Source organism: Cyrtonyx montezumae, unplaced genomic scaffold, assembly GCF_038088225.1.
Source record: "Cyrtonyx montezumae isolate F1298 unplaced genomic scaffold, pur_monq_1.0 scaffold_4, whole genome shotgun sequence".
Lineage (NCBI taxonomy): Eukaryota > Metazoa > Chordata > Aves > Galliformes > Odontophoridae > Cyrtonyx > Cyrtonyx montezumae.
The window spans coordinates 27682714-27704367 of record NW_027072045.1 but is presented as its reverse complement, the minus strand read 5'-3'; the positions used below and the strand labels follow the sequence as shown (position 1 = coordinate 27704367).

Genomic DNA, 21654 nt, shown 5'->3' with positions numbered 1-21654 from the left:
TTTATATACAGGTGTTTTTCACGTGGCAGTTGATGATAGAGACACAAAGAACACACGCTCTGGGGTTATGCAGCCATGATGTGCCCATGTGCTAAAGTAACCATCTCCTTTGGAAGGAGGGTAGAATCCTAAGACTTCTATCAGCGGTATACAGAGTGATAATGACCAACTTACTATAAATTTTGGAAAGCAGAAATCAAAACAAGCAACAGTTGCCCACAGTTTAGTCTGTAGAACAGTCTTAGATAGATAATTTTTCTTCAACCTTAACACAGAAATAATGAAAACAAGAATAATTCATGACAGAACCAGCTGCCTCATTCAGAGCTTCTACTCCTAGATTTGCTGGTGCTTTAGTTTTGAGATTTTGCTCTAACAAAGCTGACGTGGTAACGGACAAAACTCTTGTGCTCTTGTAAAGATGGCACCTAATAAAGACTGACATGCAAGAGGACCTCCAGTAAAGATCTCCCCTCAAATTGGCTCACCTCACCCCTTTCAGTCTGAAGGCTTCCCTTTTACATTTACATTTAAATAGCGCGTTAAGCCTGCCTAGACCACATACACAGGAGGCTGGGTGTTCCTACAGGCACTCGCTGGGGAGCTGGCAGGACCCTGCCCACAGCAGCAGAGCTGGCACGGTTGCCCACACCACTGCACCGCCCTGCCAGGCACCGCCAAGAGCCCGAGTCGGTGTTTCAGCAGATTTACAAATCCTGCTAATGGAGTAAAAGCATGCCCTCCCCCTTTATTTTTTCCCTAAAAAGCAATATACTTTTAAAAGGCTAATGCAATCACAAGCATTATGTCAATGAAAATTACACGCTGGGTTTATCTCTGTAGGTATCTGTCAAATGCAAAGCACACACAACATCTTCAGCGCAATAATGATGTTTTATCATTTTAATTACAAACACTTTGAAAAAAATCCCTAAAGTGTACCAATTCGGGTGGTCTGAATTAACAGTAGCTTGATAGCCCAAGGGTAGCAAAAATAGATTGAGCTACCAAATTTCATAGTAGTTATAGCAGCTGTCTTCTTGCCTCAGGGAACCTGGGTATTTAACAAAGCAGACAGCTTGGCATTGGCATCTGATTAGTAATGTGTGCATTGCTGGATGGAATATGCACAGCTCTTTTGTTTCGCTGTTTGATTAGGAATTTGTAGAGCAGTGGCATTATTTAGCTTTTACAGTTCAGCCTCTGTATGTTCACTTACAGGTGCTGTAAAAGGATATTTCCTTGTTTGTCACTAGCTGCAAGTAGGGAATATTGTCTCGAAAGTGATCGATGAAACATGACAGGATTTAAATGTCAGGGTCAGGCTCCTCCTCATTCCTGTGCCAAAATTTTGTGGAATCAACCGGGTAAATATTTCTAATTGGGGAGAAAACTGCATGAGGTGAAATCCTGCTCTTTCCTCACCACAAAGCATATACATCATTTGTAACTAAAAATTATCCTAAAATATCATTTATTCCACTTTAGGTGGGAAAATTTCACAAAAGGAGTCTCACAGGGAGAATCCAACCATTAAGGTTTGGGGGGAGAGGAACTGATTTTTATTTTCCTACTCCCCCAGTAGCCTGACAGCTTGGATAACGACCAGGAGCAAGAGAAGCTCCAGTTCAAAACTGATCTGATTAATAGGAGAAATCTTTGTTAACACGGTAAAATGGTTTGATCTTAGGGAATAACCTCAGCACAAACAACAATATTACTGCGAGGTTTGCATTTCAACTTCATACAGCCCAAAAGACCCCCCACGTGGCTCTTCTCTCCTTCGTTCTTTAAGTATACATCACAAATTATTGGGGCTTGTTGGCAGAGTTCAAATCACTGAACTCATTGCAAATAGTCTACTTCAGCTAGAAGTACATTCTTTTACTCTATCAAATCCATCTGAGGTAATAAGACTTGATGTTTTATTCAACAGAGCTAAGGAAAATTGTTGCACAATAGGTTAATTCAAAATGGCAGCATAGAAAATGCATCTGTCAGTGGGGATCAAATTACAGGGCAAGCTCCTCTCAATGCTTAGAAAAACAAGTCTGCAGTTCTACAGATTATGTGCATGTGTGTGTTTAAAGGGGTGGGAAAGGAGCTAAATATCTGAACTAACCTCCAATTAAAGTCAATCATAAAAACAGCCAATTTAATGAGTACGAATTTCTTTGGGTAATTATAACACCAACCACTTTTTTTCTCCCTCTCTTTTAAATCTGTAATTCTGCCTTCTTGTTACTGCTTGCTTTGTCATTAATCGCCTCAGGAACTTGATTTCCTAGCAACAGACTCTGCCACCAAACGTTTGGCTCCTGTTCAACATTTTCTTTGTGAAAAATGGCACTGCTATTGCCGCCTGGCTGTTGCAGCAGGGCTGGCTGTGTAAGTGCTCTAATAATGCGTTCTTCTAAAAAAATAAAAAATAAAATCACATGATAAAAGGAGCAGTGACTGAGCATCACTAATTACTGTGCTGAAGAAGTTTATCTGCAATTTAAAGGCTACTGGGGTAGGAGAAGAATGACAGGAGATGAAACATTTATTCTTCATATAAATACATGTAATTAGTAACAGAGGTGAACATCCAGAAATAAATATTTTTACTATGTTAAACAGATTCTCATTAATTTTCAATTACACAGAAAGGAAGTACAATCTGTCTTAAAAGTTCATGATGCATATTCTCCATGAAGTACATGTGTCCATCTTAAAGAAATGACATTTTGAAGAGGTATGCAAAATATAAAAATCATTTTTTGAATTCTGTTTTCTTTCTAAGTTACTTGAGAAAACACTGACAAAAGCACCCACACACGAGCAGTCATACCTGAAATGGTAGTATAAGGCACATCATACTCTAAATACATCACAGAATGACCAAACTATCACCAGTAGGGAAACAAAGGTTTTGTTTCTTTTTTCATTTAGATCAGTAACTAAAACCTGGAATTATCTGTACTTACACAAGAAAAATTATTTTCTTCCTCATATATGTTTTGGAAGAAATAAAATCGCAGATTTACTTTCTGCTTAGATAGAGAATCTTATCAATTTATCTTCCTAAATTAGTCATTCTTCGTCTGCAGCTCCCAGCAAACACAATTCCTCAAGATGGTGGCTTTCAGGAAGGCAGACACCTGATGACAGCAAATGATGCCACAACTAACTTGCTAGCTGCAGCTTTGTCTTACCACAAAGTAAGACATTCAGAGAACTGCATTTTCCTGGCCATAAACCCTATTCATTATTGTGAGAAATAATTTTGCATGTCAAATAACATACATTCAGATGCCAGAGCACTCCAGCAAAAGTTATCAATGGTTAAAAAAAAATAAAAAAGAAAGAAAAAGAAAAAAGCTATTGTGGAGTTAAACAAATAACTTTTCAGGGGATCCTACCACTGCCTGTCTTCCCCATTTCCCATGATGCACACATAGACCCAGCATATCTCAAAGAAAAAAAAAACAAACTATCACAATCTGTTGTAAATTATCATACTCATCATAGCAGTAAATTACAATAAAAATGCCTTCATTGAACATGCCTCTGAAAGGAGGAGACAGCACAAAAGAAATTTCATTTATACTTACATTGTTATAATAATCAGTATTTTTTCTCAAGTAGAATAGCCAAAACCCGTGTAAAATACAGTAAAATGTTATTAAAGCTTTGCTACACATTGCTGACATCAAGCTTATGTTTTGACAGACTCATGTTGAAACCAGATAATTCTGCCATCAAGCCCACTACACCACCACAGTATCTCTCTGCTTAGATAAGCACTTAGGTATTAAAAGAAAATAAATATAAAAATACCACAGTATTTGCTGAAACATACCAGGGTGCTTGGAGGTTTAAAAAACTTATCCTCCAGCAGTGCTACACTGAGTTCATTATCACGTGTTGCAATACCTAATATTCCCTACTTGAAACACAGCCTAAGACCAGAATACATGGTCTTGTTCAGAACTATCATTAACATCAAATTAAACTACACTTGTCATTAACTCTGAAAATACAAAAGAGATGCTGAAGGTAGTGGATGTAATTTAACTGCAGGCAAACAAATCTAACTGGTATTACAACATTTTGTACTCAGTGCAGTGCAATTGAAGGATATCGCTATTGAGAAATTTCAATTATTTGCTACACAAAGTAAAAAATGATGGTTTAAACTTTTACAGATTGTGAAATAGCAACAGCCCACACAAAGATGACTGAATGAAAGCATTGCCTTATCTGAGTAAAATATTGTATGACAATATGAAGAGAGCAGCCCAAAATTCAACATAGAAATAAGCCTTAGGACTACAAAAAAGTTTAATTGCTCATCTAGTCCCTAGCTACAATAGCTAGGGCAGAAACTGAAATTTTCAGGCAATGTAAATGCAAAAGTGAAACACAGTGCAAACAATAAAGTGAAGGAATGGTCCCAAGTCCCTTTCATGAACTCAGATGAGTGTGAACATGAGCAATGCCATAGTCATATCAACGTGTACATAGATACTACCAAAAAATCCTTGGAGGCTCATCATGTATAAAAATATATGTATAAAACATGTATAAAACACCAGCTTCTTAGTATTTAAACTATAGCTACCAAACACAGATTCAAAAAGTCTATAACCAAAAACTAATTTTACTTTGTACAAAAAAATCACAAGTTTTTTTTCTTTTTCTTTTTTTTTTTTTTTAACCAATGGATGATCTGGTTGGTTCCCTGTAAAAATCTGATTGATTTGGGGGGAGCTCCATAAACTGACCCATTCCAAGTTAGAACTCAAGTTTCTGCATAAATCCATAGACTGGAAACCTAACTGCAGGCAATGCTGCCACTTCATGCGTTTAGTGAACACACTTGTTACCTCAGCACTGTAAATAATACTTTAGCAGCCAGTGGGAGCGTTTCACCCATCTAACACCTTCACGAGCAAGTATTAAACGAATGCAGTTTTGAGGAAAGCAGAATAACTGGGAGAAGTAAGGATGACTAATTGGAACAAGAGAAAAATACATCTGGGCAGCACTGCATTTACAGCAGTAGGGCTCAAATACAGACAGAAAGTCAAAATTCAGCTGTCTGCGTAATAAGGCCATATCAGTTGTCACTGAAAACGTTTCACAAGGTTAACTGCAGCTTTTAATAGAGGAAGGCATTTTCCCCTTTTCCATTTTCTTCCTGTAATGAAATGACAAGTGCCAAATTTCTTCCTAACACTGAGGTGCTAATTGGAGTCAAAAGACAACTAAAATTCCCCTCAGTTTTTCTGCTCTCTTAGGTAACTCTTACCATGAAATTTATTTATTTATATAAAAATCACACACAAAGCACAATTTGGGATTATTTCATGTCAGGCTGTGTCCTGTTCACTGTTTCAGAAACAGAACAACAATCCTTAGTGCTATCATAACTCTCAACTTATTCAGAAATAAGGGAAATGTCTGAGGAAGAGAGATTTTCTAGGCCTAGTAGTGAATTCTAATCAGGCACCAGCAGTACAACCAGCTGATCCACAACGAAATGAATTTGACAGACCAGAAGATACAATGTCAATGGGAGAAATTACTGCAAGTATATGAATAATATCCGGAAAAGGGAAAGAAATCACATGGAGTTTGACAGAACATATTATCTACCTTAAAGAATACAACACTTTTTTTTTAAGGGATTAAAAAACACTGAAAGTTTACTGTTCTCATGCCTTTCTGCATTTTGCTTCTATCTGTGATTTACAGGGTTCTATTCTTTGCTGTCTTTCTCCAATTTGTCTGCCAGATCCGATTACCAGATGGCAAAAATAAAGGTATTGTGTTCATTCATGGTAACAGAAGTTGTCTTCAGGGGTTCTGTCATGGGTTCACTATCTTTTCCTTTGTACCTACTCCCTCTGTGAATTGATTACATTTCAGAGCTAAGTTTCATCTGAGGGCCATTCTGCTGAATGCTGCATTGAAAAGCATATTATCTATCCTAGCAAGCACATACAGATGACCACAGGATATCACAGACCTGTCCTGAAGCAGCAACCGGCCTACTCTGCCAAGAAAATAGATTATTTGATAATCTCAGAACAAGGATTTCCAGAAAAATTATCTGTTACTAACACATACGGTAATGCAATCCAGGAAATAGATGACGTTTGGATAGAAAGACAGAAATAAAAAGCAATGTAAGCACAGTGCAGAGCCAAAAGAGGTAACAGGACTCAAGTGAAGACAGACACAACAGTAAGCAAATTAATGACTGAAAGAGCAGCAGGAGTGCTAATTGTTCACGATGTGGATTTGTTTAATCCCATCGACCACTACAAACCTGTGAGTAAAGAAGTTAAAGAAAATAAAGTATGTACAACTCTACATGTTGCCTCCTTTATTTAAGGCACATTTGCAATCAGTAATCTGAAGTGATAGCACTGTCCTAGAAATCTCTTAAATGAACCCAGACTTGACTGCAATTGCTACTGGTGTGAAACAGGTTCTTTAGATATCCTCTTGCAAGCAGATGTTTTCTTAATATGAAGCCCATTCAGCAAATGCTTAATATATTAGCACTTAGGTATTATTTATCCACTAATACCTTCACATTCTGGATTTTATTTCCCATCTAATACAATAATTCTATATCCCTTGGTAGGCAGGAAGGATATCACACACACACACAAAAAAAAAACAAAACACAAAGCACTTGTAATACATACAAAAGTCAGCATAAAGCATTATTGAGTCAAAATTAAAGGGACCAAATTGACTGAATACAGAAGACTGGCTTTGGAACTAAAATAAGACCAAGGCTATACCTTAAGGGGAAAAAAAGAAACAACCTATTTCCACTTTGTGCAATTTTTCCCGCTTCTCCTAAAGCATCTCCACTGAGTTTAATTTTTCTAACTCATATATTGGGAATTTGTGTAGTAATTAAGTATAAAGAGAATAATAAATAAAAAGTAAATAAAAGCTTTGGGCAGCACACTAACATTTCTTCAGGTAGCATTCAACATTGCTGTTGTTTTACATTTAACTATACTTTTAGATTTCCAGTATATTTTACCTGATAGCATTAATTCTTAAGCATGGCACTTGGAACAGGGTGAGGTACAGTTACCAAAAATAGACATAGGACACCTCAGAAACAGAAATTAAAAATGAGTAGACAAATTATTTATGCATTTTTTTTTTTTAACTGCAGCACACATGGCAACAGCAGCAGGATGTATTTTCCCTGTATACTGAGAAGGTTATAAGTGTTTTTTGACAGTTTATAAAGGGGCAGCATTGGCTATACACAAGAATCAATAACAACCATGTAGAGCCTACAGCAGTGCACACTAACAGGCTGTAGGAGACATTAACACTAGCTAAAAGAAATAACTGCATTTTCAATGAACTTGCTCCTCTTGGATAATCAATTTTTTACACTTCTTACCAGCTGTTCCCACATAGCTCAGGTAGTGGAATGGAAGCAGCTGTCATACAGAATCCATATATTACATGCACATTATGAGGTTTTAATCTGTCATAGATGTTTTACATTTGCTAATTTTGGTCAATCGTATCAACTTGAGAGCAAAATGAAAACAAATCCACTGCTCTGTTTATGCAAGATGTAATTTAAAAAATGCAGTAAGCTGACTTGATTCATTCTAGAACGGCAAATAAATAATTATTTTGAATTTACTTATGTCCTATACTCAAGAATATTTCAGAAATAAGATTTCATCATTGAAATCAGTTTACACCACCATTCAAATTCAAGAGGTTTATCACAATCACTGTTTCTGAAATACTGAGTTATAAAGGTGCCATAGTAATTACTATGGAATAAATAGCAATTAAGATTGTTCACACAAATAAGCTCAAACTGTTTGCAGTGAATAATTATGCTAATAGTGTTTTTCTACATCATTTGTGCATCTTTCACAACAACTTACAAGAAAATGTGAAATGTAAATTTGACGCACGACTACAAAAGCTCTGAAAATATTTAGTTGTTACAATTTTTGCCACCAATTTAAGAAAGCACACAACTAAGTGACTCTTAAATATGTAAATTTAAAGAAATTGTTCTATGATGAAATTGTAGCAGACATTTTCTTTCATGATTAAAAGAAATCATCATAAATCCATGCAATAGGCATGGCCATTGCTTACATCTCACAATGCCGTAACTCAAACTTTCATAATATGGAAGAAGCTGAACTTACTGCTATGTAATAAACTTTGGCCTTTTCCACCAACTTCCAGTTCTTCTCCAAATCAAGATGCTTTTCCTTCTTGTAGCAATTAGCAGCAGCAAGGTTAGCTACAAGTGACCTAAAAGAGATTAAAAACCAGGCATTAGGTCCTCCTTAATTAATACTGCAAACTTCTCAAAGATGATCAAAGGTTCTCACAGGAACAAAAAAGAGAACAGCAACACAATAAAATGGATATTCGCGGCCATTTCATAATAGCTCCTTTAAATGATATATAAAATATCATTTTATTAAATACTATATTTTAAATCCATGTACATAGTTTACATAACAGTGTTATATATAATACTTATATTATATATATACACACACACACTTGCATTTGTTTACAACTAACCACGTTCCACGTCATGATGTAGTCCCTCTGTACAGTTTAACATCTGCAGGTTTCTGTTAAACTTTTCCTAGTGCCTCCTAATACAGACTGGAGTTGCTACCTTTAATTTTAAAAACATTTTTCTGTCATGACAATTAACAATGTTTTAGATATGTATATGGCTTGCCATTATCATTTTCCAGTGAACAGTTATATTATTTTAAAAGCTGACTGAAAATTTTTCCTTCAAGTTTTTTCTTCTAGCAAACGAGTAGATTACTACTTGAAAAGGAGTCAGGGCTGTAGATGCTCAGTTGTAAAAATCAACCAAACAAAAAACAACAACAAAAAACCAACCCAAAGCCAACAAACAAATAAACACCTTAGGTTTAGCTGTGTCCTGCTAGAAAAAGCTCATATGTACTTCATTCTATATAAGATACACTCTATTATAAATCCTCCTCTGTGACATTCAGTTCAGCCTTCTCATATACTTACATGTTAAAGGTGTATTCCTAAATGTGGGCCATAACAAGACAGTTATTTACTACTAGCTTTCATCTCTGATGGCCATGACAAAATGATCCCATTATATTTTATGGTGAGAAAGTTTCTAGACTCAATAGTGATGGGATGCACCTTTAAATATCGTAACACAGAGATGTGTTAATTTTAATACCATGGAGTTACAGATGCAACATACACTTCTTGACAAATGTTCACTTCCCCGGCACATGTACACATGATGCTGTATGCATCATCCTTTACCACACGAACATTACTGTAAGGAAGAGACAAGAGGGCAGTGTGGACTGCTACAGGGTGCTGCTTCCATAGTTTGCTTCTACCTCCAGACTGAGCACCATGTACAGGGGTTACAAGCTAAGTAAATGAGGAATTCTTGAAAACATATTCCACATCAAAACAAAGCAGCATCTACCCACTAACACCATTTCTTTTCATTCCTATTCAATAAAAAGCATGCATCACTGGCAATCTTTGTGAACTGAACAAATAAGGTATGTAAAAAGTAAAACAAGGAACTAGACTAACTTTCTGAATATATTAAAATATCCAGCAAAGCTCTGTGTTGTTAATAACATTCTTGAGCCTTCCCTTTTTAATTCTGAAGTCTTAAGCCAAAGAGGACTAATGTGAATTTGGAAAATAGAGCTAAGCCTCTGCAGCAGTTCAAATAATGTGGTAAGAAGTTTTATTCTTGATGAGTGTTACCATTTCAACGACAAGAAATCTACAGAATTTGCAGGAGAGTATCAAGCAAGTTCCAGGAAGACATGTACAATTCTGGTAATATTTAGAAAATTAAATTTATAAAGCAAATTAAACCTTGCAGGTTAATAAAGTCTTAAATATCCATTAAGGCCCTAGCTGGAAAAATTCTGTCTACGTGTGTTGCTAAATGAAAAGTATATTCTACAAACGTTATCAAAGCCCCTGTGTTTGCTTTCACTTACCATAGGCTCCTGAAGCTGTAAAGCCTAGCTCTCAGCAGCTACATCTAACAGCAAAGACTCCCTGCACATGAGGCATAATAAAAGGTTGCTTCACTGAAGAAGCTCCAAGCTTTTTCAAATTAAAACTAAGTTTGACAGCACTAGGCTCAACATGAGGAACAGAAAGAAGGTAGATGTTTTTCAATTAAATATGGTAATTGGAGACAGCTGGAGCGCTTCAAGTCTAACAGCTTAGTGGAGACTCCATGCATGTGCTACTTATGAGCAGAACGTACTAACTAAAGCTGCAGATTATGACAGAACATAGGTATTATTTTAGAGTTTAATCATGTGTTACGATTTTCTTGAAAAGCTCTGAAAAAAAACCACCAAAGCATGTGAGTATTGCCTCACTAGAGAATTCAGAGTTATAACCATGAATTAGTTCAGAACTCTTCTGCAAAAAGCTTAACAGGCTTAGCAGAAATTATTCATATCAGGTCATCTGAAACACAAATACACACAGCCACTTACTGGAAAATCCATGAGTGCTATTTAGTAGTTCAGAGATCTCAGAGAGACAAGAAAGCTGAATTACCTAACAAAGGAAGTTAGCACACCTCCATGAGGATAACAGATTAACCAATAAATAGAGCTGTCAACTGCAACCAGTTAAAGAGATTCTTAGAAATCAAGAAAAATGGTGAAAACCCAGTATGATCACAGGCAAAAAAAAAAAAAAAAAGGCCCAGAATAAACTCATTAACAGAAAGGAGGCCGCACAATAAAGCCTCCAGTGGCAACTATCAGCCTTCTCTTTTTTCCTATTCCCTAAAGGGGAAATAAGTCTCTCACTTTCCCTGTACACTCTCAAGTGTGTTCTGAAACAGTGACTGAGATAAAGAAGTACCAGAGATAAAGTTTCTGGTATTTGTGAAAAGATTTGAGATTGAAAGAAAAGTGTTCTATGTTAGCAAACCAAAAAATACTGCTAAGTTAAAGAATTGCTAGCAGACATATTTATGAATAATTTTACCTAAACTTTGAAATTCCATTGAGATGCATGGCAAAATACGTACATATTTTTCCTGAGTTCATGATGTATACCTATTGACAATCTTTACTTCATTTTCCCCAACAAGTCATCTAGAAAGCGGTGACTGTTGTAATGATAGCATGCTCAGACACTATGTGAATAAACAGAATCACAGAGTATAAGCATCTTTTACTGCTTGTCTTCTCTTTGAAGAACTGAGTATGAAAGATGATGGGAAAAGTCTGCAGATATAATTAATGCCAAAAATCCAGATGAAACTTCCTTTTTCCATTGAATATAAACATACTTTCCAGAGAGTTAGACATTAGGTATGACATTAAATTGTGAAGGACAGATTAATAAGCTGGAGAACAGGGCTGTCTGCCACTCAGTTGCTCTCCAAAGGCCTGGATAAATGGGCACTGGCAAAAAAAAAAAAACAACCTCAAGAGCAAATGCAGTTAAGAAATTGAAATAGAATAACTCCATGTAACAGTGTAGGCTGAGCACTAACGTTACAACACACCTTTGCAGTGAAGGACCTGGATATACGGGTGAACAGCACTTGGGATATGAGTCAGCAGCAGAAGCATTAAAAATTAAGGGAAAAGAGGTGGTTTTATATTATTTCACACTTCTCTGCACTATAACAGCAGAGGTATATTCTTTAATGGCATACTGGCACCATCCAACACCAAACCGTGTGCCAGGCAGCCCTATGTTGTCTCAAATCAGTGCTAATATTTTACAGAATCACAGAATCGCTCAGGTTGTGAAAGACCTTCAAGATCATCTAGTCCAATCACAGCCTAACCATACTATACTAACTCTAACAACCCACCACTAAATCATGTCCCTGAGCACCACATCCAGTTTATCGTTCAAATCCAAATACTCCTAACAAGTTATGTTCTGTACATTTGTATCTTAGGAAAATATTAATGGATCCTGACCTATTATCACTAGTGATGCAGGCAGCACAGGTTCCTGTTGGTTCTTCACTCTGCTCATAGTAATGGGCATCCACGTGAGCTTCCTCAGCCTTCTTCTTCAATATTTCTCCAAACTTATCTTTGCCAATGCACCCAAAGAAAGTTGCAGCTTTGTATGGGTTCTGAATCATCCACTGCAGATGGACAGAAAAAAAACAACACAACAGATAGTTAACAAGCATGATATATTATTTGCAACTTTTTTCTTCTCTACTCACCTTATGTAATGCCTAACAGACCACTGTGACACATACCTATCTTACAGAACACTTCTGTGCCAGAAGTGAAAACATGAAATACATTGAGGGAGAAAAAAACAGCAACAAATGAAGAACTGACCCTTACTGATTCTGCCAAGTGTTTAATAGCTAATAGAAAGCTTACTTAAATGGATGAAGTTCATCATAAAATAGATTTGAAATACCTTGTAAAAACATAGTAAAAAGTTATTTTATTCCAAAGATACGCCCCCTGTTTATAATGAACGAAATAATAAAGGTTTTTCTAAAAGAAACTTGAGAAGAAAAATAAAATATTGTGATAGGACATAAGGAAAACAATATTTAGAAACCTAAAAAGAAACATTTTGCAACATTCACAATATGCATACAAAAAGTAAATAGTACCAAAAGTAACCATGAGTCTACCATTTAATTATACAGACTAAAGGAAGCGTTTCCCACTCACGTTACTGAGCCACACACAGAATTACCTATCCCCTATTTTAATGAGGGCAATACTGTCACTTGAATTGTAAAGAGCATAGCATGTATAGTGTTACTAAGGTGCTTTATTACTTTATCAAGTTTTTCTTTTATTAACAGAAAATATCTTTCAACTCTGAAGTTCGCTACTAAATTAAAAGATAACATTTAGCAGCAAAGAAAAAAATCAAGTGTGAACTAAAAGATAAATGTGAAGAAACAATCACAGGCCCTATCCTGCTGGTGATGAGTCAACCAACTGAAGCCATTATAATCCACTCTAATTATAGTCAGAAAGCTTATCCACTCAATCTGCAGTATGAATTAAAGGCTACATCCATTTACTGGTACGCTAAAGCCCTACTTGTAATTGTTTTCTAATCAAGATTTAAATAAACTTTAATGTCTCTATTACAAATCAGCATTAGTGGTAGCTGTGGGTTGTAGAAAGGTCAAGCAACTGAGTTACAAATACATGCTTAGTCACATCTTTATTACTTCCAAGGAAAAAATAAATTCTTTAGTCATGCAAAAGTCTTAATTAATAAGGCAAATGGACAAACCTTGCAGGGCCTCCATCCTGCAATGCTTTAATATATATCGAGATAAAATTATTCTGTTGTCAAATGGTGGCTTCATTCAATCTCTCATTCACAAACTGCACACTAGAAATGCTCAGCTCATCTATCTGTACCACTCGTGATTAATATATACTAAGCAAACCCCTAATGAGGGAATTAGCTACAATATCCTCTTATTTAAAATGTATTTTACAAATTTGCAGACTGTTCATATAAAATGTCTTAGTATGCACAATATTTTTATATTTGGATGTATGGTTCAGTAGAACAGATTAGTTAGCAAAAGAAAAGATTCTGTGATTTATCAAAAAGAAAAATGGAATTCCCATACTGATAAGGAGTTGAAGCCTTGTGTCCCATGTCAAAAAGCTCACTAACAGCATGATTTAACAGAGGTCACTATAAACAGCATTTATGAAGGCATCAGCTTTCCACAAACCCCAGTATTTATTCCAAAAAAGATTTCAAACTACACCTTAAGCTTGTAACATCTTACCAAATGACATAACTTTTCTGTATTTTATATATGAAGTCTGACAACATTTGGAGCAGTAGCAAGTAATATTTCACATCTTTAAAAAAAAATCCTGTTAAAATATCACAGTTTTGGCTACTGGCAGCAGCTCAATTTGAATTCAGATGTGATACATGCAATATATGTAATTGTCACAATTCTTAATTTAAACTCAAGTGAAGTTACTCTCGGGAATCAGAGCTGTGATCTGGGGTTTCTTGAGATGTACCTCTGCACACCATGCAGACCAGTTCTTCCATAAGCAGTGGTTCTGTTCATAGCCATGTTAATTTGAAACACAGGGATTATTTGGTGGGGGTATAATACCACTGTATTGATATTCTTCTCATTTGGACATTTGAGCTAAGTTAAGAAACACATAGGATTTCAGCAGCATTTCTGGAAAGACTTTCTCTTCACAGATCTCCAGTTACAACTGTTCTTCCTTTACCTCCATTAAAGTTCTACATATTAGGAAATGCAAAACATGAGCACGATGCTACCAGCTCATCAAAACTGAACTACAGGAATATCTCTGTGGTATCCTGCTACTTGTGTCTAGTGGGATGAGCCACAGAGAACACTTTATGTGTAAAAAAAAAAACCACACGAGATAAAATAACATCTTCAAGGTAGACTGGAGTATTTTCTTTTGCATTTGACATGGGACTGGTGTCTAAGTTTAAATATACTGGTATGGAAAAAACACACTTCTGTGGACTCCTTTACACATCAGTATAATTATTCTTATTGTTCATAACATTTTCACTAAACACTGTAAATGGGAACAGGGACTTAGTCATCAGAAGACAATTACCACCATGAAACAATCACTCAGTATTACATCCAACATCAAACGAAGGCCAGTAACAAACTGAACACATTGCCAGGTATATGGTTATATAATCTGCAAATTCAATTTAGAGATTTATGTGGACAGAATATTTAATTGAATGAAAAGACTCAATACAGAAATGGAAAATGACCCAGCTCAGCAGGCACTAGCATAATGAGATAATTATCTAGGGTTTGGCTAGGCAGCAAGGCAGCTATTAACTTACTATATTGACAGTCTGGTCAGGAAAGGTTGGCACCTGGCCACACCAAGATTCTTCACCATTACTCGTGGGAATTTGAGGCCATTTCAGGCCCAAAGACAGAAGTGTCAAACGTAGGAGCTCATCATGAAAGAGCAAGACAGCCTTAGGTCACAAGAAAGCTCAAAATCTACAGTGGTTTATGAAATCCAGTGTCTTTCTGCATTCTAAAGTTTTCTTCTGTCATTGCAGCTCGGACATCAGGTATATACACAAGGGCAAGCTCTGACCCTGTCATTTCAGATGAGCAGCTGTGACAGACGAAGGAGTGGGGGAAATAAAACACCTTTCAGATGCTCTTGAGTTAAAACAGACTGCATTTTCCTTATATTTTTGCTGAATGCACTCTGGAAAAAGCAAATACTAAGCTGATCTCACTGCCTCAAATTACCCATGCCTACCAGCAACTTATTCCTTATGATCAAAAACTGAAGAAGCCAACATATCTGAAAGAGGCCAGCACAGGCTATTCAAAGACTCACTGGACAACAACAGAATGCTTCTCTCCTTGTTTTTGTGACACAGGAGTTTCTGTCTCTTCAAGAGTTTTTTAATGAGCAGAATTAACAAGTAAACTCCTTGGCATGCTGAAGCTACCAGAAAAGTCCAAGAACCTTTGTGTTCCAGGGAGTGAGTGGCAGTTGCACAGAACAGCAACATTTCTTCTTGCAAGATATGGAGACACTCAGAAATCTTGATAACAAGTAAAATTTATGAAGATCGAACCATGACTTTGTCAAGCAGCTTCGAGTTCACTATGTCCCATCTCTTACATCCTCAAGCTTGAACATGTGGTACATCTACTTCCCACTTTGCTTGATTAGAAAATAGCTTTGGAAACAACTCTTCCTGAGTCACAGAAGCACTTCTACATGCACTAGGAGTAACTTGACTTGATCAGCTATTCAGTGCTGCCCTCGGAGAACAACATTCAGCATCAGCTCACCAGAGTTACCTGAATGATATCTTATAACCACAGAATCAAGAAAAGCATTTTCACGGTACTTGGAAAACATCTACGTCTGTAAAGAATTAAAAAAATGATAATAAAAAGAAGAAATTAGAAGAAAAAGGAAAAAAAATGAATTCTTTGATTCTTATTTCCCAAGTAACCTATTTGGCTTGAGAACACCTTCTGACACATAGTTCAGCACCCTGCATTACAACATGATCTGAACTCAAAGCTTCCTCTACCATTGCTTGAAAGTTCACTATAAAGGAGGACCTCTACTTAAAAGGCAAAAGCATACTCCATCAAATTTCTCTCACCAATTCCAGTCACAGAGAGACTTCCCAGCAGAAGGCAAGTTTGCTGCTGCTAGGTCTCAATATACAACCTAAGTCTTAAACAGAAACATCACACTGAAGAAGCTTAAGACAGCTTTATAACCCTCTGACTAAAACAAAGATCCTTCAAAAATGATTTAATATTATTCTGCCTTCATGCTTTGCTGTAGGTGCCATTGACAACTGGACAACATCAATAATAGCAACGAGAAAGCTGACAAAGCCATTTGCTATCACTCCCATGTTGCCCTCCCTCTCAACTCCTGAGCTCCTTTTTAAAGCTGCAGTCACTAGTGCATTTCCACATCTGTCAGTTATCTTAAACTATCAGCAGCAAAGCATATGAAGCTCTGTTTAGACTGACATACCTTCTGCACACAGGAACTTACAGCTTTAGATTTGAAGCCTAAATACCTAGGAACTGACAACACAACAGGAAGCATTATGCCCTTCACAGCAAAGGATCTTCAAAACTCATTAACGCTATTGAAATACAGACATCTGAAGTGTGTTATTTGAAGCTGGACTCTTCTCCACATGATCTGTCAAATCTTATCTTAGTTTAAATTGCATAATACCTATGACTTAACATGCCAGCTAAAATCTAAACTAAGCAATGCTAGCAACATCTTAAGAAGCATTATTTCTAATAAACAGAAGTAGCTTGTTTTCATACAGTACTATCTGGAGTATCTGTTTTCCTAAATTTTAGTCTAAGTCCATACGCCTTTCACCAGTTTGTTGTAGTCCTATAACATTTTTCCAACATCAACTATGTGCATAGTTCATTAAAAAGCTTTTAGAAATATTTTAATATTAAAAGAAAATAAATGACATCTCAGTTTAGAAGACCACACCAAGCAAGAAAAACTGAGATCAAAACCAAAATCACTACATAGATCCTGAAAATGGGAAAATATGCCAATATGCAAAACAATCCTAAAAAAGACATCAAGGTCACTGTTCCAAGTGAGTGAGCTCACATTTCTTGTCAGTGATGTGACAGATCTCATGCACAACTGGGAAGTGATACTTGATACAGGGTGTGTAACAGTAACCATTTCAAATCCCTGCTGTGGTGCTCTAACCGTGGCCACTAGCTATACCCTCACCCAGACGCTCACTCGCTGCTCCCCAGGGGGAAAAAGGAGATAATTGTTAAGGGCAACAGTAAGAGATATACATGGGTCAAGATAAATGGAATTTAATCCAAGAGAAAAAAATATATTTTCTCACTTCAACACTTTTGCAATCTTTTTTTCTTTTCTTTAATGATAAACATTTAAAGACTGCAATGGCTATTATCACATAATGGCTACATAAGGAAAAAAAAAAAAAAAGGAAAAAATAAGCTTATCTTTATAAAAGCAGTCTCATGTCCTGTACAGTAATTTCTCTACGATTAGCTGAAGCTGCCAAACCTTGCATGAGGAAATGATATTGTTAAAATGCATGACAACACCCTCAAGCAACTTCCAGTCAAATGAGATAAAAGCGATAATATTTTGTAAAGGAAAGACTAGCTAAATCCTTGCACTGAGACCTATACCTATATCTTATCAGGATTTGGTTCAACATTTACTATCCAAATCCCTGCACAGGAATATCTGTTAGTCTTAGTGCTGTGCCTCAAGCTGCATTTTGCTGTAGCTTTTCAAATTAACATGCCTATCAAAAGGTTAATCATCCAGGAGGATTCACTTCTACATTTAAAAACACAAAGCTAACAAACTGCCACTTAACAATCTATTGTACCAATAACGATCTTCACCTCTGCTGTTCCGCTGTATTCCACTTCCTATTCTCCTCTTGCCCTTCATCTGCTTATCCACTGCTTTATTTTTAGCCGTTTCTAAGCTTCTCGCCATACAAGAAAATATAACCACATTACAGAAATCGATGCCATACTTCAAAAATTCAGCGTGACTAACCAAAGATAGCTCTTTTATTCCACCTCTTAAATATCGGCCAGGCTAGACTGCTAACTCATACTCCCTACTCCCTCACCCTCTTATCCTGTGTTTCTAATGCTACAATTCTGCCTCCAACACTTGAAGTGCTGCAGCCTCTCCTCTGAAGTTTGATACACATTATTTGAGATCAAAGGCAGAAAGGTTCCTGCAGGATTTTGCAAAGCACATAACAGAGACTGCGGCTGGCCTCGAGCTCCTTCCCACTGATAATCCCAGAACCTGGAGCATCACTCACCTCCTTGTTTGATCCCAATATGAATGTGATCCCTTCTCAAAATCATGTAAAAGATAATATACCTACAAAACAGGGCTGGTTGTGCCCATTCATCACTTTACACATTTAAATGAAGGCTATCACAACGGTAAGAACCCCAGGTTTAGGGGGTCTCTTCCACAGCTGTTTCAGTACATACAACTCCTTATTAAGACATTTGCTAACGTTACAAAGCTGTGTACCAGGTAAGGCCTTGAAGTAAGTACTTTTATTGGAAAAAGAACTCAAAGATTCTAAATTCATCATTGACAATGACCAAGTGACAAGGTAAGCATAAAAAATGCTCTTATTCTGCATGGCCAAAAGCTGTGGTGTGTTAACAAAACGTACAATCGTAAGTAACAAAATGCATGGTCATTCTTGGGTACATTAAGACTGACTCACTGCACAACTGCACACTGCTGCTCACTGTGCCTCAGCCAGCATTGCCTGTACTGAATTAACACCTCATGGAGACGCAGGGAGGACTGAGAAGCATTTCAGAAATGCCTTAAAACTTTATAGTATAAACTGTATGTTTATTTAAGTACTAACCTGTGAATGCCATTATTGCAAAATGACATTTTAGGGTACTTCACATATAATTTTGCATATGTATAAGCTTAAATCAAGTCTTCCTTTCTGAAAGGCATGCACATGTCACTCTCACTTCCTTGCAAGATGATGAGCAGTCTCAGTGAATACACCCACACACCAAATCACAGCTAAAAAATCCACAAATGAAGAGACAACTTCCATTGTCTGGCAGCACAGAGTTCATAAAACACAAACTGTAAACAGCTGCCTATCAGCTTCTATCGGCAACAGTATCAAAAACAGATGGCAAAGGTCAAGTCAAAGTTTATTGACAATGATGAACTCTGACAGCCTCTATTAAATTACTTCTTCCTTTAAGGTGTATGTGATCAAAGCAGCAGAGAGATTTTCACTCAGTCACATAACAAGCTATTTGTTGAGATTGAAACATCTGGTCAATATCTCCTAACACTGCAATTTCATGCACAGTTAGCAATAGGGTACATTTCTTCTCTTCTTTTTCCAGGGTCCATAAGGGTGGCACATGTGGCTGATCATTTCATTCAGAAAGGTTTCAATTCCAGGCATTACACACAATTGTCTCTATGCTTCATAGTATTTTAAGTCTACCTACCATCGTTTTCCATCATCACTGCTGTCTGCTCTGCTCTTCTGCCATAAAAGCCCACAAATATGACAAAGCACTTAAAGCTTAACAGCTTTTGACTACTGAAGTTAGAAAGCATTTAAGGTAAGGGAGTTTTTCAAGTGGCAGGTCTTCATCTGTCTGTCGTCAAAAATTCCCAATACGTTCAACTATTTACTAAAGTGCTTGTAACACACTGTAATTTTTGTCATCACAGAAAACCCTTCATTTATGAGGCATTCCTCAGCAATTAGAGATCACCCTTTTTACTAATTTACTACTACATTTTACAAACACAGCATATAACATACATTACATTTCACATGAATGTGTGGCAATTTTAAGAACTTGATGAATCATAATCCTATATCTTTATGCGAAATAGCAAGGAAGACAAGATGTTATCTATACCAAATGCTGAAAATACTTCCTTTTAAAATGATGTATCTATGTTGCCACAGCAACAAGTAGCAGGTAGTGTGAAATGTACCTCTCCCTTCCATTTCTGAATCCCAATCTTTTTTGTCCAAATTGATGGGAAAGGCTAATTGTGTCTACAGAAATTACACTTCAAAGAATTTTTGCTTACTATTAAATAACTCTCATTTTTAACTCACTTAACAGTTGGTTTACACGTTCCACTCCCACAAAGACCAATTCCAATACTATGTGAACCTTACAAGTTTAGCTAATAGTCACAACAGGACACAGACATCCAAACATAAGGCCTAACAGTGGGATGGGCGGAGAAGAGAGAAAGTGGATAAACCCTGGGTAAAAAATTAATAAACCTGCAAAACGCGTTAACAGAGACATCCCTGAGATGTCATTAAGCATGCCTGCACTTAGCTGAAAAAAGATTTTTGGCATAGCTTCAGTAATGCCTCATTATTTTGAAGAAATGGGATATACAACTGAGATTAAAACAATAAATGAATCTGAATTGTCCATTAGAATCTGATGTGTCTCTCAGATATGAGAGATAAGGCTCACAGGTAACAGGAGGCTGTTTACAGATGATAAACAGAAAGCTAAATAAGAACCTGTCATACCATGCCACGGCGGCAGACAATCAAGTCAGGAAGACAACTAATTGGCTGCCACTTAGAGCTAACAGCACCAGTAGAGAAATTCTCAAATCAGCCAGAATCTGACTGCTTCCTTGATAGGAAAGCGAAAGAGGAAATGTTTCAAGAGCTCCAAACAAGTTTGAGTTATGGTATTAGCAATAAATAGAAACCAACAAATGAAAAAAATAACACCCACACAATCAGAGGGTGCAAATTCAGCCCAAATCCTGTGTTAACTGTACAGCATGGCTTATAGAACAAGTTAAAAATACAATAAGAATCTATTATTTCTCCTCTTCAAGGTTTTCCCTCACTGAACTAGGAGTCCTCTGAATAAGAAAGACAAACCTGAGGAAAGTTATGCTAGGCTTAGTATACCCATGAGGAATTTCAGGACTGGCCTCTCCTACCTGCACCATCTCTGTACTCCTCCACAGCCCCACACAAATGCTTCCCATCTATGCTGGATGCAGAGTGCCCTGACTGCCATTACCCTGCAGCCACAAGGGCACGGCCCAGAGGCAGCAGGTGCATCCTGCTGTAACAGAACTATTTTTGTTTGGAGCAAAATGGACAACACAAGTCACAAATAATTACATGCAGCCAAAAGCAGCGATTGGCAATACCTGAATATCTTGGCACATAGCTCAAACCGTGTGCTAACTTCCAGTAATTTTCACAGCACAGATAATTTAGTCGGCAGCTCCTGTGTACTCCAGAAAAAGGTCTGCAAATTGCTCTTCAATTTGTTTTCCCTGACTTCAGCTGCAGCTAAGAGACTTGACAGCTGCCACAATCAGCTCAGCATCAGCACCAGCTCGCAGACCTCACCTAGCACAAGTGAAAGGTAAGGAAATTCTACATTTACTAGAAAGTTGGTTTTGATTCACAGGGGAGTTGTCTTCTACTATTGGCTTTGCAAATTGCATGACAGAC

The 21654-nt window shown here is 36.9% G+C and overlaps 1 protein-coding gene across 7 annotated transcripts in view; it reads right to left on the bottom strand.

The window, feature by feature from the left end:
* The window catches only part of ADK (adenosine kinase), a 260222-nt gene that overhangs the window by 130342 nt on the left and 108226 nt on the right, over nt 1-21654 (bottom strand). For all 7 annotated transcript variants that reach the window (XM_065746525.1, XM_065746522.1, XM_065746524.1 and 4 more), the window contains 2 exons: nt 12018-12190; nt 8208-8316 (listed from right to left, as the gene is read on the bottom strand). In XM_065746525.1, the coding sequence (XP_065602597.1) occupies nt 8208-8316; nt 12018-12190 (282 nt within the window). The remainder of the gene's footprint in view (nt 1-8207; nt 8317-12017; nt 12191-21654) is intronic.